This window comes from Pongo abelii, chromosome 8, assembly GCF_028885655.2.
Source record: "Pongo abelii isolate AG06213 chromosome 8, NHGRI_mPonAbe1-v2.0_pri, whole genome shotgun sequence".
NCBI classification, from domain to species: domain Eukaryota; kingdom Metazoa; phylum Chordata; class Mammalia; order Primates; family Hominidae; genus Pongo; species Pongo abelii.
The window spans coordinates 109,231,825-109,257,310 of NC_071993.2; the positions used below are offsets into that span (position 1 = coordinate 109,231,825).

At 41.5% G+C, this 25,486-nt stretch overlaps 1 protein-coding gene across 18 annotated transcripts in view; it reads left to right on the forward strand.

Moving 5' to 3' along the window:
* Positions 1 to 25,486, forward strand: part of GBF1 (golgi brefeldin A resistant guanine nucleotide exchange factor 1) — a 135,081-nt gene that overhangs the window by 12,035 nt on the left and 97,560 nt on the right. For all 18 annotated transcript variants that reach the window (XM_009245734.3, XM_009245732.3, XM_002821090.4 and 15 more), the window contains exons 2-3: positions 1,554 to 1,659; positions 2,671 to 2,737. In XM_009245734.3, the coding sequence (XP_009244009.3) occupies positions 1,564 to 1,659; positions 2,671 to 2,737 (163 nt within the window). In that variant the 5' untranslated portion in view covers positions 1,554 to 1,563. The remainder of the gene's footprint in view (positions 1 to 1,553; positions 1,660 to 2,670; positions 2,738 to 25,486) is intronic.

Sequence of the window (25,486 nt, forward strand, 5' to 3'; positions counted from 1 at the left end):
AGTTGTGGGATCATAGCTCACTGCAGCCTCGAACTCCTGAGCTCAAGTGATCCTCCCGCCGCAGCCTCCCCAGTAACTAGGACTACAGGTGTATGCCACCATGCCTGGCTAATTTTTTAGTTTTGTTTTTTTGGTAGAGACTGGGTCTCACTGTTTGCCCAGGCTGGTCTCAACTCCTGGGCTCAACTGATTCTCCTGCCTTGGATTCCCAAAGTGCTGGGATTGCAGGTGTGAGCCACTTCACCTGGCCTGGATGCAGCCTTTAGGCTGACATTGCAACTGTGGTTCTAAACCAACACTATGCTTCCAACAACCTTTATTCTTTTCTTTAACTTGAATCTTTAAATTTAAGTTAATTTTTATTGAATAGATAAAAAAGAACAAAGGGAAGGCTATATATTTAGGAGAAAGCGAGAGAGAGTGTCTCAATATGCTGCCCAGGCTGGTCTTAAATTCCTGGGCTCAAGCAATCTTCCTGCCTCGTCCTCCCAAGGTGCTAGGATTATAGGCATGAGCCACCATGTCTGGCCAGAAATATTGTTTTTAACAAGCTGACATTACAGTTGTATCTATGTACTTAAAGACATCATAGGACTTTGGGAACAATTGACTTTGAAGAATTTGACATGCTTCCTGAGGATTGTTGAGGTGCCTTTGAAAAATTTTCTGGATTGACTTGCTTTGAGTTGTATCTTGAACTACCTTGAACTTCTGAAGACCCCCAGGAGAGCCACATAGTTGGATTCATAAGATGGACTTCATCTCATTTTAGTATTACAGATTTTTTTTTTTTTTTTTTGAGGTGGAGTTTCACTCTTGTTGCCCAGGCTGGAGTGCAATGGCACGATCTTGGCTCACCACAACCTCTGCCTCCCAGGTCCAAGCAATTCTCCTACCTCAGCCTCCCAGGTAGCTGAGATTACAGGCATGCGCCACCTCGCCTGGCTAACTTTTTGGGTTTTTAGTTGTGGGGGGGTTTCTCCATGTTGGTCAGGCTGGTCTTGAACTCCTGACCTCAGGTGATCCACCTGCCTCGGCCTCTCAAAGTGCTGGGATCACAGGCCTGAGCCACTGCACCTGGCTAACAGATTTTATGAGTATAGAAAATCTTGGTACTGGCCAGGCACAGTGGCTCACACGCCTGTAATCCCAGCACTTTGGGAGGCCCAGGCGGGCGGATTACCTGAGGTCTGGAGCTTGAGACCAGCCTGACCAACACAGAGAAACCCCTTCTCTACTAAAAAAAATACAAAATTAGCCAGACATGGTGGCGCATGCCTGTAATCCCAGCTACTCAGGAGGCTGAGGCAGGAGAATTGCTTGAACCCGGGAGGCAGAGGTTGTTGTGAGCCGAGATTGCGCCATTGCACTCCAGCCTGGGCAACAAGAGTGAAACTCTGCTTCAAAAAAAAAAAGCAAGCAACCAAGAAAGAAAATCTTGGTACTGAAAAGTTAAATCACAATTCTAACCTTATCCGGTACTGATTTTTAAACTTGGGTATGCTTTGGGTAACCAAATATTAACCAGACTATTATCTTAACTGTTTTGGTAGGTTTGCCAAGATGGTGGATAAGAATATTTACATCATTCAAGGGGAGATTAACATTGTGGTTGGGGCCATCAAACGAAATGCCCGATGGAGCACCCATACACCACTGGTAGGTGGGAAATGGATAAATAGCCTGGTCACTAAGTTTTTGTAGGGGATCTGTTGGCATGGTTAAAAGAGTAATCAAATTCCTAGTAATAATGAGAATAGTAGGAATTCAGAGTTGTTCTTGATATCTTGTTTTTTGTATCCCAACTAGCATCAGATATATAGGCTGTCTTTGTTTCTCTGGGACCCAAAAGATGACACCATTCTTCTTCTAAATATTTTTGTAAACAGCTTAAGCTAGTCCTGTGCTTGGGACCTCTTTAGTATGCCTAAAAGTATGCAGAAAGATTCCTTATTTTCTAATTCTTTAGGGCTATAATTAGCTATCAAATTTATTTAAATCAGGGTAGTTATTGATACACAGAACATGACTTAGTGATGGTACTCCTTCTTGGGGGTTCAGCAAACTTCCATATATAGAGTAGGCCATATCTTACCAATCAGATGAGTAAGAAACTTACCTGTTATACAGTTGGCTTTCTTTGTTATATATGTTTGAGGATTTTTTTTTTTGTAGAATTGTGTAAAACAATTTTTGGCGCAGTTGTAAAAACAAATTTAGAAATTGCCAACTTGGGAGTTTATATGAACATAGTTGGTAAGTGCATTTGGAAATTTCTCAGGTTCTTTCATAAAAATGTATTGATTTAAAAGTGAGAATGACATCAGGAATATCTTTGAAATGAATATGTATGATGACATAATGGGTATGAAAAGGGAGAGAAGACAGAATAATACACATATAAAGGACCTGGCAATCTGTAGTAGCTTGAGTGTTAGGGTGATGGTATAGATTAGCACTTAAGAATTCACTATTTTGGATAAGCCCAGAGTATCTCTACGAAATAAGAGATTAGGGAACAGAAAAATATGAACTATGGCTAATTTTTTTTCCTCAGAAGGAAAACTTACAAGATTTTCTGATTGGATTCATAGAAAGAGCCCTTGATCTGTCCTTTATTTTCCTTTTCCTCTTTTGGCCCAGTAATGACTGACTTTATGTGTTCTACAGGATGAAGAACGGGATCCTCTGCTGCATAGTTTCGGTCATCTAAAGGAGGTTTTAAACAGTATAACAGGTAAGTCTCCATATGTATGTGGATTACTAATCTTGATAAAAAAATATGTGTTTGATTTATTGAAAGGATAGACAAACTTTTTCTATAAAGAACTTTATAGTAAATAATTTAGGCTTTGTGGGCCATACACAACTGTGCAACTACTTAACTCTGCCTTTGTAGCTCAAAAGCAGCCATAGATAATATATAAATGAATGAGCAATATATATTTTCTTTTTGTTTGTTTTGTAGAGACAGGGTCTTGCTATGTTGCCCAGGCTGGTTTCAAATGCCTGAGCTCAAGCAATCCTCCTGTCTTGGCCTCTCAAAGTGTTGGGATTCCAGGCTTGAGCCACTGTGCCTGGCTTGTATTTTCTTTTTCTTTTTCTTTTTCTTTTTTTTTTTTTTGAGATAGAGTCTCTGTTGCCCAGGCTGGAGTGCAGTGTCATGAACTCAGCTCACTGCAACCTCTGCCTCCTGGGTTTAAGCCAGTCTCCTGCCTCAGCCTCCTAAGTAGCTGGAATTACAGGCGCATGCCACCACACCCGCCTAGTTTTTGTATTTTTAGTAGAGACGGGGTTTCACCATGTTGGCCAGGCTGGTCTCAAACTCCTGGCCTCAGGTGATCCACTGCCTCAGCCTCTCAAAGTGCTGGGATTACAGGAATGAGCCATTGTGCCTGGCCTATATTTTCTTTAAAAAAAGAATCTGCAAGCCAGATTTGGCCCATGGCTGCAGTTTTCCAATCCTTGGTTTATTGCATTGGTGTCAGTCTTCATGATCTTTCAATCTTGATGTGTTCTAGAATCATTTGTCCCTTTGTTTGCCCCCTATTTTCCTAATCACGATAACCTTATATAATATATTCATATGTTTAGAATTTTCAAAGCCATTTTCACATTTATTACCTTATTGAACTTTTATACAACCCTGTGAGGGAGGCATGGCAGCTATTGTCCCCTTTTTGTGAAAGAAGTTAAAGCCCAGAGGGGTTTAAAGTGATTTAGCTGAGGTCACACTAATCCTAAGAGGTGGAGTCAAAACTAGAATTCAGGCCTCCGTTGCCTGGTTTTGGGCTCTTTGCTCTATATTGCTTCTGTACATGTGATTAGAAGAGAATGTACACATTAAGTGCCTTATATTTGTGTGTTTGTGTGTGTGTGTGTGTATGTATACATACACACACACACACACTGGCAGGAAAGGAGGAAAGTGTCAAAACCAAGGGAATGTAGATACAGACTGAAAGGGAAAGCCTCAGAGCTATGTTCCTTTGTTGACCATAAAGGGCTCCTGCAGTGTATAACCCTGGAATGCTTTTGGCTAGTGACATACATCAGACTGCAATTGGATAGTGTTTAGGCTTCTGCAAATTAAACAAACAATAAGAAAATTTCTTCTTTTCATTAGAAATATGGGAGAAGATCTGGAGAAAAATTATTTTTTACTTTCCTAAACATGGGCTAAAGTTATCTAAGAGTGCCCTACATATTTTCTTTCTTTCTTTCTTTCTTTTTTTTTTTAAACAGTGTGTCTCTCTGTTGCCTAGGCTGGAGTGCAGTCGTGTGATCTCGGCTCACTGCAACTGCAACTTCCGTTTCCCAGATTCAAGCGATTTTCATGCCTCAGCCTCCCAAGTAGCTGGGATTACAGACGTGCACCACCACACCCGGCTAATTTTTGTATTTTTACTAGAGACGGAGTTTCACCATGTTGGCCAGGCTGGTCTCAGACTTCTGACCTCAGATGATCCACTTGCCTTGGCCTCCTAAAGTGCTAGGATTACAGATGTGAGCCACCATGCCCAGCCCATATTTTCTTTTTGTGCAGTGGCGCGATCTCAGCTCACTGCAACTTCTGCTTCTTGGGTTCAAGCAAGTCTTCTGCCTCAGCCTCCTGAGTAACTGGGATTATAGGCGTGTGCCACTATGCCTAGCTAATTTTTGTATTTTTAGTAGAGATGATGTTTCACCGTGTTGGCCAGGCTGGTGTCGAACTTCTGACCTCAAGTGATCTGCCCACCTTGGCCTCCCAACCATATTTTCTTTAAAGGAGCAAATTTCACTCAGTTGAAACAGCTTTGAAAATGTTAGCTAAGAAGGATCAAGTATAGAGGAGGCAATTGTTGACTAGTTAGCAGGGCAAATGCTGCTACTAGGTGGCATGTTTTTATTTTATGGCCTGTACCGACTGGTACTTGACTGCTTTAGAATGTTGGCTACTTGCACAAATTTTTTTTTTTAATTTTACAGATAAAGCTTACATATCCCAATTAGAAAGGAAATATAATGAATGGAGATTTACAGTTCTTTTTGTTTGGTTTTGAATTCAGAGTACTGTCTTCTTAAGAGATATTAAGAGGATCAAACAAGTTAATATAATTGGAAACACTTGGTAAACATCTTATACACAGTGAAGGATTGTTGTTATAAGTGACTAGGAATACCCTAAAATGACTGAGATCACCCTGGCCTTGTAGGCCTTTTGGTCACTCTGCAAACCTTGAGGAGCTGAGGTGGTGCTGCTATCCTGACAGAGCCACATTTCCTGCCTGCTATTGAATCCAGATCCCATGCTTATTTTCTTCATGCTAACATGTCCCAAGATTTTACCTCAGAGACCATACCTGTGGTGAATGATGCAGTCTAGGAATTGTAGACTATTTAAGAGCTATCAAAGTTGAGTCTGACGCCTGATTTCCTTATGTCCTTGGGTCAGAAATCCAGCCAGATTATCTGCTCTTGGAACTAGTAAAACCAGAGTGTGTTCAGGAGCCAGTTCTCTCATTGGTGGTAGGAACATCTCTGGGTGTTGCTAAGCTTTCCCCTGGAGTGAGAGGGAAGGTAGTAGTGTTTTCCAAGGCCAACAGCTGTGGCATATCTTGAAATGGTGCCTGCCAAGGTTGCTACATTGTTCTTGGTTTTTAGCATATTACCTGCCTGAGAAAATGACAGAGTAGACCTAAAATAGAGCATTTATGGTCTTCGTATTGCTTCTGACCCCACACACATTGCTGGCTCCCAGGAGCAGGTTTATGGGTCAGCTGTCCCTGTGGTCCTGGACTCTGCAACCCATGACTAATTTCTTGTTTCTTTTACGGAAACAAACAGATTTTTCTGATTGGCAGTGTCAGGAGGACTGCTTTCCTGGAAGCTTATTAATGGTAGGAGGCTGGGAAAGGGTTTTTAACTTGGAGAGAAAACTGAAGGGAATGTGCTTGTGTTAGATGACCAGTTAAGGTGTACCACTGAGATTGGAGGAGGGATAGCAGGAATTCTAGGACTTCTACCCAGTTTCTCATGAAACTGACTTGGACATGGTCCTTTTTTGCAAAGGGTTTCTGTTTGCATTTTTCTAGGCTTTCTGCTGGCTTGATTGGTAAGACTATCACTGTTGGAAATGGATGGTTCATTGGACATTGTCAGTAAACCAAAATGATTTTTTTTCTTTTCTTGTAGAAAGAATCTTTAAAGTATGTAAGTACTACCTACACTACTCCTCCAGGAATATTATCTCATTATTGTGAAGGAAATAAGTCCTTTTCTCCAGTAAGGTTGGCTAAGTCCATACTAGTTTTTCTCACAGATGTATGTCATTGGACCACATTTACAGTCAGTATTTGCCCAAACTGTATGATGACTACAAGGTCTATAGCATTTAGAGTAATAAGATATTCTAATAATACCAAATTTGAAAAGAGGGTTGCTCTTGGAAGAAAAAGGGTGTCCAAGAGCAAAGTTTGCATACTGTTACTTTGGATAAAGCTTTAGCTTACCACCAGTGAGAGAGACTTGACTGCTGTCCCTCATTTGGTCTTGAAGTCCTCTCAGGACTCCTTTTAGATTATTCTGAAGGAGTTAAAACAGATGTGTGGTTACCAGGGGCAGGGAGGCGGTATGGAGAGTGACTGCTAATGGCTACAGGGTTCCTTTTTGGGGTAATGAAAATGTTCTAGAATTAGATAGTAGTGATGGTTGCACAACTTTGTGAATATACAAGAAATCACTGAATTGTATACTTGAAAAGGATAATTTTATAGCATGTGAATCATATCTAAGTTTATAAAGGAGGAAAATGTAGGCTACAGAAGTGATGGATTTGCCAGCTTTTTCTCAGGTCTCAGAGCTGTGAAGGGAAGTCTCTGTAGTCACTGCTGTGCTTTGGACCCATTACCCAGCAAAGGCAGCATAAGGCTCTGTTCAGCTTCTGGCCCAGTTTGTCCTTTTATGTCTCTCTCATTAACTCAAGGAAGCACATGGCTTTTATATTTAAATTTATTCAAACTGTAATCTTTGACATTTGAGTTAGCTTTTAGTACAGTTTTGCATTTATAGTAATATATATTATGTATTTTCTGTATCCCCAAAGAATCCGTTTTAATCTTTTCCGGATGCAAATTTCAGGCTGTCTTGTCCCATCTCCCCTCTCTTGCTCTCTTTCCCCTCCCCCCACGGAGTGTGTTTGATCAGGTGTGGCAGGAATATCCACTGTCAAGCTGCGCCCTTTATATTAGTCAATATTATCCTTCTCCCCCCTCCCTGTCTGTCTGCCCCTTTGGGCTTTCCCAGTTGATTTATAATTTTGGAATTCTCATCGGAGTCTGTAATACAGTTTGTTCATTATTTAACCAAAACCTGTTTAATGAGCAGAGAGAGGCAATGTAAATGTTAGGCATGTTGCAGTGATGTACCTTTGTGCTTCTCAGAGCGGGTGGGTAGTTAACTCTGTGCTGCCTGCAGGGCTGGGGTGTCCTGGCCTTAGGGGCAGAAGGGTCACTGCCTCTCTCTTACATCTGCCCAAGCCCTGCCATGGGTTTAGATTCCAAAGATACATTTCCTTTTATTCTTCTAGGAATCTTTTGGGGCTCTTGCATATGGGAGTTATCTTCAGTCTCGCAGCTAGACCTTATGGTAGGATCTGTGGCATGGGATGGGGCATGGAAGGGAAAGTGAAATATCAGGATACTCGATATTGCTCTTGGTTTTAGATCTGACAAGAGTAGACAGTTTATAGGAATGCTTCTAGCCAATATGGTCTGTGGTCTTTGATCTCTTTGTTCCCAGATTAGATAAGTCCTTGCAAGCCTTAGTTCCCTTCATCCAGTATAGCTTTATGGAAAGGGCTATAGTCAGTTGTGAGTTGTGGTGTTTGGTTGTGGTCATTTGCCTCCAGATATAGTCTGTCTTTGTCCTTGGTCTTTAAACTTAGATCATTATAAAGAGATTCTTTTCCAGAAAATTTTTGGTTTAAAGCAGGTGAGGAACAGTCTAAAAGTATCACAACCAGGCTAGGTGCAGTGACTCACATCTGTAATCTAGTACTTTGGGCGGCCAAGACAGCAGGATTGCTTGAGGCTGAGAGTTTGAGACGAGCATGGGCAGCATACCAAGATTCCCCCTATCTCTACAAAAATAAAAATAAAAATAAAAAAAATTAGTTGGGTATGGTGGCGTACAACTGTAGTTCCAGCTACTTAGGCTGAGGTGGGACGATCACTTGAGCCCAGGAGTTCGAGGTTACCGTGAGCCATGATTGCGCCACTGTACTCCAGCCTGAGTGACAAGAGTGAGACCCTATTTCAGTGAATGAATGAATGAATAAATGAATGAAAGAAAGTATCACAACCAAAATCTTCTCTTATGGGATCATCTTTTAATGACTTACTTTAAAGCCTTCAGGGCCAGGGCTTGAGGAAGACTTCTTAGGGTGTGCGTGTGTCTACGTGCGTGTGAGGGTGTGGTGGTGAGGAGTTTGCCTTTGGAGATATAGTCCCAGGTCTTTTTAGCTCTGAGGACCTAATGTCCAGTTTTGGTTATCAGGACTGGGGGTTCTCAGTGTAAGACTAAGGTGGTCTTGAGGCCCAGTATAGGTACCCGTATTAACTATAACATTGTTCTAGCTTCTTAGACCTTTTCTTTTGGGGATTCGCCAAGATTTGGATTCCTTCAGGGCCTAGCTTATTGAGTTGCTTCTAACTGATATTTATTGACTATCTGGTATGTGCCAGGCATTTTTCTTAGGTACTTAGGAAGTGGGTCTATAATGGTAAACAATCAGTCAGACTTCCTGCCCTCATAGCCACTGATTTGACAGGACTAATGACTCTAGCTGATCATTCCAAAGCTAATATTTTGTAGCCTCTACTTTATGCTATATGATCCCTATCAGGCATGGAATGGATGACCATGAGTGAGAGCAATCTGCTGCCAGCTTTTCTTATTCCTGCTCTTTCCTTAAGGAACAAGCCAAAGAAATAAGTAAAAACAATAGCTCATATTTGCTTATTTGGCTTTCACGTGTAAAGCTGTTATGGCCAGAGTTTAGCTATTCCCAAAGACATTGGTGGGTTGCATAGTGTAATTCTGGGGGATAGGATATTTCTTTACAAAGCTTACTGGGACAGCAAGTTATGGTGTGCTTGAGTTTAAGAGAGAGAAGCACGTGCCAGGAGAAAGTGGATGTGTCAGGAGTTTATTTAAATATAGTTTATCCTGGACAAACACACCTGTAGGGTACTGTCTGTCTCAAGCTTTGTGAATTCAGAGTCTGAGCTAGGACGTTTGAGTCCATCTAACCTCCAGAGGTTTGCAGAGAACATTTAAACAGAGTCTGGAAGCCATCCTGGGAGGAACTATGACTTAACACCTGTCTGGCCTGGGCCTCTTAGCAGTAGCTGCTTAAGTAGAAAAGAAACTGTTTGAGAATGCCTGGTACCTCAAGTTTAATCTGTTTCATTTGGAAAATGGGGAGGTGTAGAGAAAAGAGATTTTAGTAGTCATTGTCAGGAAAAAGATTGAATAAGAGTATATTGTATGGGCCAGGCATGGTGGCTCACACCGGTAATCCCAGCACTTTGGGAGGCTGAGGCGGATGGATGACTTGAGGTCAGGAGTTCGAGACCAGCCTGGCCAACATGGTGAAACCCTGTCTCTACTAAAAATACAAAAATTAGCCAGGCGCAGTGGCGCATGCCTGTAGTCCCAGCTACTCAGGAGGCTGAAGCAGGAGAATTGCTTGAACCCGGGAGGTGGAGATTGCAGTGAGCTGAGATCGTGCCACTGCACTCCAGCCTGGGTGGCAGATCAGACTCCATCTCAACAACAACAACAACAACAAAAGCGAGTATGTTATATGAAAAAAATTTGCTGGAGTCCTATTGATTAAGTGCCTACTTTTATTTTTTCCTACAGGGGTCTATAGTTTAGGGAGTAAGTAATATATCATTATTAATCAGCATGAGAAGAAGGTTGAATGGGTCATCAGCTTTTGTTCCACTTGGAATTGAGCTTGTGAATTCTTCAAGGCCTAAGTAGAAACTAAAAGAACCAAATGTGATAAAATTTGGCAAATTTTTGTGAAGGGCTGAGTGTTAGGAAAGGCAATGGGCACACTTAAAAGTATCCATTTCCTGTGCCCTGTTTTACTTTCTTGGTTTATAATATAAAACTATAATTGAGTAATACATTAGAATGTGACTTGAATTTGAGTCAGACTGACTTTGGCACCTTAGAATCTTCGTAACTTGAGTGGCCACAGACTTGTAGACGTTTCAGCACAGTTAGAGTAAATAAAGGTACTGTGATTCTTTTTTCCCCAGGGACTATTTATATTAATAGGGTGGCTCCAAGAGGCCCATATTTTGATGACTTGATTTTGCCATTTCTTTTTACTGGGGCCTTCCCCAGATGATTTATGAATGCTCTTCATTTGACACTTTTAAACCAAGAAGTTCTTCCAAACATTTATTTGTACTCAGGGTTAGAAAATGAAGACTCTTGAGAAGAAACGGCTCTGCATAGTCTATCTTCTCATGGGTTCAGCTCTCTCTTTTTCTCTTCCTCATACCCAGACACACTTAGCCATCAGAACTAGTTTGCTGGCTGTTGGGAGGGCACATTTTCTACTGCATGTATCAGAAAAAGGAGTGAAAAAGAGGAAAGAGCATTCTTAATAGTTTAGCTCTCAAAAACAGAGAAACCTAATTTCTTTGTAGCAAAGGTTAGGGGGCAGTGTAACAGTGTGGTTTGTCGTGGGTATCAAAGTTGCTGCTGTTTTTATTGCGTTTGTCCTCTTCAGCACAGCTACCTCTTGAGGCCTGAAACTTCTGAGTATATGCCCAACTTACCATGACAGCAGTCAGATGAGTAAAAAGAAAGCCAGCTGCTGTTTTTTTTCAAACAAGGAGGCAGGCAGAGTCCCTTCCTGCTTTTCCACCCATTCAAACTCAGGACAAGTGCCAAAAGGGTTTCAGAAGAAGCCAAATGCTTGAAATTCAATGTGTTGTTTTGATTAGGAGAGATAGTGAAGAGTTTGTCTCAGCCTTGCCCCCCTCTGACTGTCTCTCTATGTTCATAGATACTTAGTTGATACCCCAGTTTCTGAAGTGATAGTGGATATGTTTATGGAAAGGGTGAGTACATTTGTCTTTTCTCTCCTGGCACCTGTTAGAAGATGGAGTTGGCTATAGCACAAAATGGAGATAAGATCATTTCAGCTCAGATCACTTCATTAAGAAAGGGTAATAGATGGAGAGCAATGACTACTTTAGGCTCTCAGTTTTACTCTAGGAAACCAGGAGATAATTTGCACCTCACCAGTTTAGAGGCCTTTATTCCTTTCCTTTATTCTTTGAAGATCCGAAAGAACTTAGATGGACAAGCACTTCTGGCTGGCTGTTGGCTGGGTTCTCATGGCATGTCTCTTCTGTAACATCAGCATTCTGTTACCACTGTTACCACTGTAGGTCGAGTTGTGAAGGGCTGCCACATGTGCACAGATCACAACTGACCTTTCCTTGTTCCACGCTTATTGAGCAATTACTTGCCCGTTTGTGGAACTCACATTATTGTCTTGCATTTCTGGCCCAGTGTGAAGTGGGGGCATCCAGGAAGTGGCCTAATGGACTGTACATCAGAGGGCAATAAATTGGCATATGATTTGGTGGAAAGGCAGGGCCAGATGTAGTGTGGGAGCTAGGGTTTTTCTGCAGTCAGCCATGCAGCTTGCTTCCAGGTGTCCTGGAAAGCAGCTTGGGAACTAGAGGGTAAGGGTAGTTGAGGACATTCACTGGGGAAGAAAAGGATCAAAAGCACTACAGTGTTATCTGGGATTGGCCCTGAATTGAAAAAAAATCCTCTACAAGTAGAGGGACAAATGAGATTTCCCTGACACTGACAGGGACTTTTCCACTGATTATTTTTTGTTTTCAAGTAAAGTGAGTTATTGTAAGAAAAAAAATCTAAAACTTGAGGGACCCTTGAGAAGAGGATGTAGAATGAGAAAGCCTCATTCCAAATGAGTTTTTGCATTTAAGAAAACTGGTACCAAATTGATTAAATGAAGTGAGAGCTGATACAACTGCCCTGGGCTAGAGTGGTGTTTTTCAGACTGTAGGTTGCTTTGCATTAGTGAATTATATCACTGTAATGGGTTGCATGGTATTCCCTCCAATTTTTTTTTTTTTTTTTGAGATGGAATCTTGCTCTGTCACCGCGGCTAGAGTGCAGTGGCACGATCTCAGCTCACTGCCAGCTCCGCCTCCCGGGTTCATGCCATTCTCCTGCCTCAGCCTCCCGAGTAGCTGGGACTACAGGCGGCCGCCACCACTCCGGCTAATTTTTTGTATTTTTAGTAGAGATGGGGTTTCACCATGTTAGCCAGGATGGTCTTGATTTCCTGACCTCGTGATCCGCCCGCCTCGGCCTCCCAAAGTGCTGGGATTACAGGCGTGAGCTACTGCGCCCGGCCTTTTTTTTTTTTGAGATGGAGTCTAGCTCCGTCACCCAGGCTGAAGTGTAGTGGCGCAATCTTGCCTCACTGCAACCTCCGCCTCCCGGGTTCAAGCGATTCTCCTGCCTCAGCCTCCTCAGTAGCTGGGATTACAGGCATGGGCCACCACGCCCAGCTAATTTTTGTATTTTTGGTAGAGACAGGTTTCACCATGTTGGCCAGGTTGGTCTCGAACTCCTGACCTCATGATCTGCCCACCTCGGCCTCCCAAAGTGCTGGGATTACAAGTGTGAGCCACCGTGCCTGGACTTCTCTCCAGTTTTTTATGATGAAAAATTTTAAACTTAGCAAAAATTGAAAGAATACCATAATGATTACCCATATTCCACATTTAGAGTCAAAATTACTAACATTTAGGCATATTTGCTTTATCCATATGTGTGTATTATCATTTTTTTCATGGTTCATTTGAAAATAAATTGCAAACATGTTGACATTTCACCCCTAAATACTTCAGCATGCATCCTAAATAAGGATGTTCTACATAATACCATTATCACAACTAAGAAACAACAATAATTTGCCAATTCTAGTTAATATCTGGTTCATATTAAACATTTTCCGTTTGTCCCCAAACTTTTATAGCTATAGTTGGTTTTACAAAACAAAATCCAAGCACAATTCTCATTTCATTAGGTAGTTATGTCTTTTTAGACATTTTATTTATTTTAGAGATGGGGGTCTCACTGTCACCTAGGGTGGAGTGCAGTGGCACGATCATAGCTCCCAGCAGCTCAAGTGATCCTCCTGCCTCAGCCTCCTGAGTAGCTGGGACTACAGGCGCATGCCACCATGCCTAGCTAATTTTTTATTTTATTTTATTTATTTATTTATTTTGAGACAGTCTCGCTCTTTCGCCCAGGCTGGACTGCAGTGGCGCTATCTCGGCTCACTGCAAGCTCCACCTCCTGGGTTCATGCCATTCTCCTGCCTCAGCCTCCCGAGTAGCTGGGACTACAGGCGCCCGCCACTGCGCCCAGCTAATTTTTTGTATTTTTAGTAGAGATGGGTTTCACTGTGTTAGCCAAGATGGTCTCAATCTCCTGACCTCGTGATCTGCTCGCCTCGGCCTCCCCAAGTGTTGGGATTACAGGCGTGAGCCACCGCACCTGGCCCATGCCTAGCTAATTTTTAAAATTTTTTGTAGAGATAGGATCTTGCTGTGTTTCCCAGGCTGTTCTCAAGCTCTTGGCCTCAAGCAATCCTCCCACCTTAACCTCCCAAAGTGGTGAGATTACAGGTGTGAACCACCGCACCTGGCCCTAGGCTTTTAAAAGACAATTTTCTCCACCTTTTTTTTTTTTTTCTCTTGCATTGGCTTTTTGAGGACACCAGCCCATTTATGTTTAGAATGTTCTACATTCTGGGTTTGTCTGTGTCCTTGTGGTGTCATTTAACTTGTTCCTCTTTCCTGTATGTTATGTACTAAAAGGATTAAAAGCTTGATTAGATTCAGGTCAAATATTTTTGGCAAGAGTATTTTATAGATGATACTGTGTAATTCGTATTATTATTATTATCATCATCATTACCATTATTTTTTGAAACAGAGTCCTGCTCTGTCACCCAGGCTGGAGTACAGTGGTGTGATCTCAGCTCACCACAGTCTCCACCTCCTGGGCTCAAGTGATCCTCCCACCTCAGCCTCCCAAGTAGCTAGGACTACAGGTGCATGCCATCGTGCCCAGCCAATTTTTTGTATTCTTTGTAGAGACGGGGTCTTGCCATGTTGCCCAGGCCTGTCTTGAACTCCTGGCCTCAAGTGATCCACCCACCTCAGCCTCCCAAAGTACAGGGATTACAGGTGTGAGCCATCGTGCCTGGCCTTATTTCATATTGTATCACCACAGGAAGCACATCCTGTCAGGTTGTCCTGCAATTGTTGATTTTTTTTTTTTTTTTTTTAGACGGAGTCTTGCTCTGTCACCCAAGCTGGACTGCAATGGTGTGATCTCGGCTCACTGCAACCTCACTCCCGGGTTCAAGTGATTCTCCTGCCTCAGCGTCCCTGGTTGCTGGGACTACAGGTGCCCACCACCGCACATGGCTAATTTTTGTATTGTTAGTAGAGACAGAGTTTTGCCATGTTGGCCAGGCTGGTTTCAAACTCCTCACCTCAGGTGATCCACCCACCTTGGCTTCCCAAAATGCTGAGATTACAGGCATGAGCCACTGCACCCGGCCGCAATTGTTGATTTTAACAGTTTTGTTACTTGCTTCTAATGGTGACTGCCATATCTCCTAATTTTGAAATATGTTAATTTTTCTTTTTGTAATTTTAAGTAATCTGTGAAGTAATATTTTCGCACCTTGTAAATATCCTGTCCTCTAATATCCTTTTACCTAATGGTCATCCACTGATTAATATTTGACTGAATCTTTTATTTCACTGGTCACAGAATGATTTTTCTAATTCTGTCATTTTTTCTACATTTATTAGCTAGCATTTTCTGTAAAGAACTACTTTCCCTCATCAACTGGAGGATAAACCAATTTCTTCTAAAAAGGCAGGATAAATGCTTAATTCATTCCCTTTAATTGTCAGTTTTCAGATTCAGAAGTGAGTATTGATAATGATCACTAGTGGTGGCAGATGTGGGTCTGCCTCCTCCTAGGGGCTTGTGAATATTTTTTAGTGTTTTACAATTAATTACAGATATGTTTTTTTCCATTATTATTTTTGGTGCTCACATTATTTCAAGTTTGGCCGGTGTGCGTCCCCTTCAGACTGGTTCCTTTGTCTTTTGACATGACATCTTTGAACACTTCCTTGCTTTCTGGTACAATCAACCAGCACTAAAGGGGAAAAAAGAATAGAATAGAAATTATCAGTGTATCTGGCCGGGCGTGGTGGCTCACACCTGTAATCCCAGCACTTTGGGAGGCTGAGGTGGGCGCATCACGAGGTCAGGAGTTTGAGACCAGCTTGGCCAACATGGTGAAATTTTGTCTCTACTAAAAACACAAAACTTAGCCAGGCATGGTGGCACGTGCCAGCTACTTGGGAGGCTGAGGCAGGAGAATTGCTTGAACCCGGGAGGCAGAGGTTGCAGTGAGCTGAAGTCGCGCCACTGCACTGCAGCCTGGGCAACAGAGCAAGACTCCGTCTCAAAAAATAAATAAATAAAATAAAAAATAAATTAAAAAAAGAAATTATCAGTGTATCATACTTAAGAAGGATAAGTATTGTTTTTCACAACTTGTTTTAGTTAGAAACCTGTATTTTCTGGGTTGTAGCGTAAGCTGTATCTTTTTCTGTCCATCATGGTCAAAAAAGTTTGAAAGCCCTCGTAGAAAGTTTGTGATTTACTCCTGTTCTAGCACTGGTTTGAATTTGTCTGTCTGCAATGTTTTTTCATGGGCAAGGAGTCAAGGAGGATATTGAGTCAGGGTGCCCTTCACACCATTTTCTTGACATTCTGTGAAGGACTCTGTGAGGCATCTTAGCCCCCTTGACTTTTGGGAATGAGTGGATTCTTCGTCCCTATCAACTTTGATTTCAGTAAGACAGTTCTATTTAGATGGTTGTTTCTGGATGAATCAGCTTTTGCCAGGCAGAGATTAATTTGAGCCTATTTGAGTCGTTATAATCCTGGAAAATATTAGAGTAAGTATTCTTCCCCCAAGGACATAAGAATTGTGGAAGTAATTATGACTGATTAGTCACTTTGCACCTTATCCCTTTTATGTGATGCTATGCAGATTGTTTAGACATATCATGTTAGACGTGGCCACCCTTTTGAATCATTTTGGTGGGCTGAGGGAATCATTTGTCCTCGAAGACTCCAAAAGAGCATCTTCTCCAGGAACTTTTCTGTTAGTGGAAGTTCAACAAATATTTCTTGATTACTTACTGTGTGCCAGAAACGGAACTAGGTTCTAGGGACCTAGTTTTCAAGGAGGCTGACACAGTTCCTGTTCTCATAGTTTATGGTCTAGTGGGCTGGTGATTTGAGAAGCTCTGGAATTTGAGCAGACAACTGGGCACTAGTTTGAAGTCTGCCAGTTTCCACATGTGACCTCAGGAAATTGTTGTATGCTTTGGTTTGCTGAAAGAGGTTCTAGGATGGTCAAAAGAATAGCATTGGTGTTGTCCACATTGTCCGTCCCACCCCCACCCTCTGCCCTAGCCCTGCCTGTCTGGCAGTGACCCTGGAAATTCTGTGCATGGCAGCTTCATTAGCTGCTTTTAGGGCCTTGAATGTCTTATAGTTGATTAGTATATTAAAAAATTTTTTTTCACCTATAATATGTTCTATGATATGATTAGTCTCTTTATATTGGCCTTTGATTAATCAATCTATGCATCACAGAACTGAACTGACCACAGTTGAACCATAGGATAAGTTATCAATGGCTGATAGTTTTTTCTAATAAAATTCAACTTTGCATTTGAGTCCTCTTTGGCTTGGGCTTCTGACACAATTTTTAGGATATTGAAGTCTAGAGGTGCAAAACAAAGATTTTTTTTTTTTTTTTTTTTTTTTTTGAGAGGGAGTCTCACTCTGTCACCCAGGCTGGAGTACAGTGGCGCGATCTTTCTTTGCTCACTGCAACTTCTGCCTCCCGGGCTCAAGTAATTATCCTGCCTCAGCCTCCCAAGTAGCTGGGATTACAGGCACCCACCACCACGCCCGGCTAATTTTTGTATTTTTAGTAGTGACAGGGTTTCACCATGTTGGCCAGGCTGGTCTTGAACTCCAGACCTCAGGTGATCTGCCTGCGTTGGCCTCCCAAAGTGCTGGGATTACAGGTGTGATCCACTACACCGGGGCTTTTTTTGTTTGTTTGTTTGTTTTGTTTTGTTTTTTGAGACAGAATCTTGCTCTGTTGCCCAGGCTGGAGTGCAGCGGTGCAATCTCCTGCCCTCAAGTGATCCACCGGCCTCAGCCTCCCAAAGTGCTGGGATTACAGGCATGAGCCACTGCGCCCCGCCAAAAACAGATTTTAGTAGCTGTTTACCTTATGGTGCTAAAAGAATGAGGAAAGCTGTTTTTTTCCAGCCAGGGTCTAATAGTCCCAGTTCACAAATAACAAAAGTGTTTTTTAGTAGCAGCCTACTACCTTTAGCCCAAGGGTCTCATGTGAGGAAAGTAGTACCAAAACCCTTGTAACTTTGAACAGGATTTGGCTTCATAATCAATAGAACATTTCATCATATATTTGTCTTTTGAATCCCAGAGAAAGCACCTAGAAGTAGCCTTTGGGAGCATTGGGACCTCAGAGAGACCGTCCCCTTGTGTAGGAATAGTATTCCTAGGATTTTCAAGGGTAGAAAGAGGTGGTGAGGCAGTGAAGCAGTTAAACAGTGGTTAAGAACTTTCTAAAAGAGAAAGTTGGAGTGAATGTTGGAGTACAAATGTAGTCCACAAAAAGACCCGTGACCTATCATTTGCTTGAATGGCTTATCGTGTTCTGAATTTAAAGTGCAGTTCTTTCTCCTTTGCCTCTTTTTTTCTGGGATGAATCTATATCCAAGTTACATTATTTAATACCTACCATAGCTAAATACTTTTTGTGACCAGAGTCTGTTGACTCTGATAGGATCCTGGTTCCCTCTGGCCTGGGAAAAGAAGTTCTTGGTTCAGTCCACCTGGACAGAAGCATTGTAGGGAAAACAGTCAAAGGAAAATGGACTTCGGTTCTCAGACTCCAAGTAGGTCTCATTAATCCTCCCAAGTGAGCCAAGACTAATCAGTTTCATTTCCGGGGTTTTAAATAATGTTTCTGGGCTGGGGGTGGTGGCTCATGCCTGTAATCCCAGCACTTTGGGAGGCCGAGGCAGGTGGATCACCTGAGGTCAGGAGTTCTAGACCAGCCTGGCCAACGTGGTGAAACCTCATCTCTATTAAAAATACGAAAATTAGCCGGGCATGGGTGTGAGCACCTGTAATCCCAGCTACTGGGGAGGCTGAGGCAGGAGAATCGCTTGAACCCAGGAGGTGGAGATTGCTGTGAGCTGAGATCGCACCACTGCACTCCAGCCTGGGCAATGGAGGGAGACTCTGTCTCCAAAAAAAGGCCTGGCGCGGTGGCTCATGCCTGTAATCCCAGCACTTTGGGAGGCCGAGGCGGGCGGATCACAAGGTCAGGAGATCGAGACCATCCTGGCTAACACAGTGAAACCCTGTCTCTACTGAAAAAAACAAAAAATTAGCTGGACATGGTGGCGGGCACCTATAGTCACAGCTACTCAGGAGGCTGAGGCAAGAGAATCGCTTGAACCTGGGAGGTGGAGGTTGCAGTGAGCTGAGATTGCACCACTGCACTCCAGCCTGGGCGACAGAGCTAGACTCTGCCTCAAAAAAAAAAAAAAAAAGTTTCTGTTGCCAAGGTTCTATAAGGAAGAAAATGAGTAGTGCTTGCCTTTAGTAGAACTGCTTTTTATTTAGAGAATGGGAGATGGTGCCAGGGTCCTAAGTAATCCTGGGTAGGCTGTAGGCTCAGTAGTCAACAAAATGGGTTGTGTGCATGTAGTAAAGGAAGGTAGAGAATGGGAAATATTTGAGTTGGCAATAGTCTAACAAAAGCTTCAAAGGGAAGGAAAAAGTTGGCTACTAGAGGTTGTTTTACTGCTATTTAGAATGTGAATTCATCCCTATTTCCTTTACCTAATTGGTATCAGGACATTTAATCAAATGAACAGATGGTAAATTTTCTTGAATTTTTATTTTGAAATAATTTCAAATTTAAAGGTGCAAGAATAATAGGTCTCCCATATGTCCTTTTGCTACTTACACACACACACACACACGTACGTATGTATGTATGTATGTATGTATGTATAGACATAAAATTATTTTTTGGCTGGGCACAGTGGTTCACCGATATAATTCCAGCACTTTGGAAGGCCAAGATGAGAGGATCACTTGAGCTCAGGAATTTGAGATTATCCTGGGCTTAGGTAGACTCCATCTCCACAAAAAATTAAAAAGCCAGGTGTAGTGGTGTGTGCCTGCTGTTCCAGCTACTTGGAAGGCTGAGGTAAGAGGATCACTTAAATCTGGGAGGTGAAGGCTGAAGTGAGCTGTGATCATGCCAACTGCATTCCACCATGGGTGACAGAGTTAGACCCTGTCTCAAAAAAGAAAAGTACATAAATAAATAAATTTTTCTAAATCATTTGAGACTAGGTTATATACATTGTGACTTTTTTTTTTTTTTTTCAGACAGTCTCGCTCTGTCACCCAGGCTGGAGTGCAATAGCGTGATCTCGGCTCACCTCCCGGGTTCAACCGATTCTCCCTGCCTCAGCCTCCTGAGTAGCTAGGATTACAGGCGCCCGCCACCACGCCCAGCTAATTTTTGTATTTTTAGTAGAGACAGGGTTTCGCCATGATGGCCAGGCTGGTCTTTAACTCATGACCACAGGTGATCTGCCCACCTCGGCCTCCCAAAGTGCTGGGATTACAGGCGTGAGCCACCGCGCACAGCCTATCATGATCTTTTATCCCTTAATACTTCAGTGCATATTTCCTAAGAACAAGGATATTCTCTTACTAATTTAAGTATAGTTATCAAATTCAAGAAATTTAGCATTGATACAATAATTTACTATTCGTATTCCAATTTTGTCAATAAACTTTTATTGTTTGTTTGTTTGTTTTCCCCTTCAGCCAAGGATCACAAATTACATTTAGTTGTCACGTTTCTTTAGTCTCCTTTAATCTGGGACAGTTCTTTAGCTTCTCTTTATGCTTCATGACATTAGCATTAAAAACATTTTTTTTTAAAATTTTTTCAGCCAGTGGTTTATGCCTGTAATTCTAGCATTTTGGGAGGCCAAGGCAGGAGGGTCGCTTGAGGCCAGGAGTTTGAGACCAGCTTTCGCAACATAGTGAGAACTCATTGCTTCAAAAAATAAAAAAAATTAGCTGGGCATGGTGGCGTGTGCCTGTAGTCCCAGCTACTCAGGAGGCTGAGGTGGGAGGATTGCTCGAGCCCAGGATTTCGAAGCTGCAGTGAGCTGTGATCATGCCACTGCATTCCAGCCTGGGTGATTAAGAAAACAAACAAAAAAACATTAAACAAAAACACTTTTTTTTTTTTTTTTTTAGAGTTATGGAGTTATCTGTAACTCTGTAACTGTTTAACAGAGTCTGGTGGTGGGATCGTAGCTTACTGCAGCCTAGAACTCCTAGCCTCAACTGGTCCTCCTGCCTTGGTCTTCCAAAGTGATGGAATTACAGGCATGAGCCACCACAGCCAGCTGACATTGACATTTTTTATAACTACAGACCAGTTCATGTCTATGTTCTTTCTTTTTAAAAAATTGATCCCTTATAATTATACTTATTTATTGGTTACATGTGATATTTTGATACATGAGTACAATGTGTAATGATCACATCAGAGTATTTAGGATATCCATCACCTCAAACATTTGTCGTTTCTTTGTGTTGGGAACATTTCACATCTTCTCTTATAGCTATTTGGAAATATACAGCAAATTATTGTTAACTATAGTCACCCTAATTTATTTATTTCTTTCAAGAATATTTCTCATTTTGGGTTTGTCTGATGTTTTCTCATGATTAGATTCAGGTGGTGTGTGTCTATCGTGAATCTGTAATATATACCACTACTGATATAGTGTCCTTCTCAGGGTATCACAACTGCAGGTGCTGTTCATTGGTGATACTAATTTTGATCATCTGGTCAAGTGTTAATCTGATTTATTTACTGTATAGATGTTATTTCCCCTTGCAACTAATAAGCAATCTGTAGGGAAACACTTGAAGATCATACTCCTCTTTAAACTTTCCCTCTGATACCTAACATACGTTGATAATTCTTGCCTGAACCAATTTCTGGTTGCAGTTATGGTGAAATTTGAGTGGTTGCTTAAAATACTTGTTCTTAGGTGGACACAAACTGTCTTTCTAGCTTGCTTCTGTTTGTTTCTCTTCCTATAAGAAACACAATTGCATACCCTAAAGATCTATATTTTTTTATGTCTAAATCTAGTAACTAAAAAGAGTTGAAAATTGGAAAAAGGTTTGGCTCAATGAGGTTTGACTTGGAACTTGGTCATTTGTTAGAATGGCCACATCACCCAGTGGAATTTGTTCTCCAGTCAACCAACAGCATAAGTGCTTTTTCTCTAAGCCAGACTGACAACAGCCATGTGAAGTGGATTCTTTTTTTAAAATTTACTCCCTCTTTTAATAAGTGGGATTTGCTATGAATTTATCATTATATTTCAGCTTTTGCTCTCAAATCTATTTTAATAGCTTGATTCATCTTATTAAGAACTTCCACTTAAGCTTTAACAAAATCCATAAAGTTTGGAAATGCCCATTGTCCAGGAGCTTTAAGAGAGAAAAGGTTAGGAGAAACGTTTTCCTGTTCTCCTTTTCTATCATTTTTTTCTTTCCTTCCCTCTTATTTTTCTGCATTTTTTCCTTGTGCTTTTCCTTTCATTCCTTTGAAGCATGATTAGGATGCATGACTGAGCCTCCAAAAGCAGAGAGAAAAAGAAGTATTGCTTCTTGAGACTCAGGTTTTTTATTGTTATTACTACGGAGAATAGGCTAATGATATGATAATTATGACTATTACTAATGAATGCCTTATCAGCTATCAGCTATGTTTCTTCGAGGGAACCTTGCCCTCAAAAAAAGTGGCTTACGCCTGTAATGACCAGCATTTTGGGAGGGCAAGGCAAGAGGATTGCTTGAGCTCAGGAGTTTGAAACCAGCCTGAGTAACTTGTGAGACCTCATCTCTACTAAATTTTTTTTTTTTTTTTTTTAATTAACCAGGCATGGTGGCACACACCAGTAGTCCCAGCTACTTGAGAGGCTGAGGCAGGAGGATCTCTTGAACCCCAGAAATCAAGGCTGCAGTGAGTAATAATGGCACGACTGCACTCTAGCCTGGGTGACAGAGGAGTCCCTCTCTTAAAAAAAAAAAAAAGAGAGAGAGAGAGAAATAAGTAGAGACAAAAGAAAACAACTAGAGAGTCAGAAAGAGGAAAGGGGCAGAAGTAAAGAACTTGGGGATGGGGAGGCAAGGGTAGGAGAGAAGGACCAAGAATACAGAACTACTAAAATAGGAAAATGGGAGTCAGCTCTAACATTTACCTTTATCCAGTCCAGTGTGTGGGTTTTACCCTTTCAGTAGAATATACTATGAGATAGGATGAGATGGGGTGAATGAAATTGTCCCATCTTTGACTCATCGGATCTGTCTACCTGGAACTGAAGGTTTTACCCTGTAATGTGACTTGATAGCCTGATCCTAGTGGGTTGGGTAGGAAGAGGCTATTAAGTGATGTGTTTTGGCTTGCTAGCATTAACAGAGTTATTTTTAACCTCCCATTTCAATCTCTTCATTGTTCAGGTTCCTCTGCTGGCTACCATGAGAGCAGTCAAAATTAGCAACTATATAAAATGAAGTACCTCTTGTCTCCCCAGTCACTTCCAAAATAAACAGGGAGTAATACTGTCCATATTTTGTCTCACTTTACTCTGAAGGCTAGCAATAGAGGAAGCATGGATTAGTGTGTAGTGATTTCTAGGCTCTGCCCTCTGGACAGATTCCCCTCTGAGTGTTCCAGTTGAGTGACAGGACCATGTGGCAGGAGTGCAGCTGGAAGTATATCATCGGCAGATTTGGGTTGGGTAAATATAGCAGGAGCAGGATGTCAGTGTGGGAGATGGATTGTTCTGGGAAAGGAAGTGTTGTCTTTCGTCTGAGAAACAATTTCCTGCACTTCTGGGACTTTTGCTTTCTTCTTTTTCTTTTTTTTCCCAGGGCAGAGCAGGAGTTGGCAGGGGATGGGTACACTTGCTGAATTCTATCTCTGGATGTCTGCGTGTTTCTACATTTGAAGTTGGGAGTAGTAGGGATCAGATCTGTTTCAGCCAGTTAGGAAATGGACCAATAAATTATCATACCCATGCCTTAAGTTTCACTTTTTGAAGTTTTAAATTAAAGCACCTATCTGCTTAGAGCCTCTTTTTAAAAAGTTACTGTTCTTTTAGTGAAATAGGTTGAGAGGCAAAAATAATTACATGAAGAAAATCAACTCTATTGCAAGTCAGACATGAGGCACCAGCTGGCAGGAAACAGCTGGGATATTTCTGGGGGCTAGACTCTTCCATACCAGGACTTAACTCTTCAAGTGATCTCTGTTATCTGAGCTACTTAAGATAGCTACCTGCCTTACCAACAATCTGCATAAAATACTAAATCTACTAAATTATGTGATATTTTACAATTGACTAGAACTTTATAATTTATAAAGTGGTTTTTCATTATAGCCTTTCAATTTTAGAATCTATAAAGCACATAAATTATAATCTATAAATTATATTTTTATAAATTATCTATAAATTATATTTATATAAATTATATTATAACTTAGACTCATATATATAATCTATAATAGATTATTTCTATAAACATATTTATAGAAAAGTTGTAAAGAAGTTCTCATCTATCCAATGCCCAGTTTCCCCTATTATTAACATCTTACATTAATATGACACATTTGTCACAATGAACAAATATTGATTCGTCATTAATTAAAGTCCATACTTTATTCAGATTTCATTAGGTTTTTACTTAATGACCTTTTTCTGTTCAAGGATTCCATCTAGGATACCACATTACATTTAGTCATCACATCTTGTTAGGTTCCACTAGGCTGTAACAGTTTGCCTGTATTCTTTTCTTTTTTCTTTTTCTTTCTTTTATTTTTTTTTGAGACGGAGTCTCGCTGTGTCGCCCAGGCTGGAGTACAGTGGCGTGATCTCCGCTCACTGCAAGCTCCGCCTCCCAGGTTCATGCCATTCTCCTGCCTCAGCCTCCCCAGTAGCTGAGACTACAGGCGCCCACCACCACTCCCGGCTAATTTTTTTTTGTATTTTTTAGTAGAGATGGGGTTTCACCGTGTTAGCCAGGATGGTCTCGATCTCCTGACCTTGTGATCCGCCTGCCTCGGCCTCTCAAAATGCTGGGATTACAAGCATGAGCCACCGCGCCCGGCCGCCTGTATTCTTTGCAAGTTTCACAAAAACTCACAAGATAGACTGTGCCTTTATTAATATTCCCCTTTTACAGATAAAACTCAGGTTCCAGAAAAATTAAGTAACATTTTCAAGGTTACACAGTAAAAGCTTCTTTTAAAGTGTGATTATGATTTGGAAAAAGGCGATGAGGTTATTTATTTGCTTTTCATGTGAATAAGGGCAGACTTACAGCTAACCTTCAGGTGGGCCATTTACTGAAGAGGAACAAGAGATAGAGGTGAGTCTAGCTTGTTCCTGGACTCTTCTATCTTGCTGGAGACAAATTAACATTATTATTTTAATCACAATTATTTGGGGAAAACCCCTTTCTCTTTGATTCTGCTATGCCTACCAAAGGAACTGATGGCAGAAAATCCTGAGTTAGCCTTGTTCCCTGGCAACAGACTTCAGGCTGCTTACTGGTCCCTGTTGTTGGATACCAGGTTCAGTAGGAAAGTCTGCTGAGAGTATAGCATGAACACTAACCGAACTAGCCTATTTCCAGCACGTGTGGCGGTAACTATCTGGGAATAGGAACATGAGTTTTTAAATTCCAGTGTCTAATTGGGTAGGCTGAAGTTCTGGCTTGGAGTTAGGAGATTCACAGAACTGCAGTGCTAAGAGATAGTAGAAAAATTTAAAAATTCAGTAAGACATGGCACTTACTGACTCTGAATGCTCTGTCCAGAGGGATGAGTAAAGGGGAGAGGTGAGAGGAGGTAAAGTAGCGTGTTACTAATGATCCTAGATACTATTAAAAGATTATCACAAGGAGGTGGAAACTATTGAGGTACAAACCATCAGTTCTTAAGGTAAGGAGTCACTCATCTTGCCCAGAGAAGTAGTAGTAAAGATAGTACCTGGATCCTAAAAGGTAACTTTTAAAGTACTTCAACCTAAGCTGACAGAGGGTTGGCAGTTTATTGATACCCTTAACAACCACTTGTTAGTAGAGCCATTTTAAT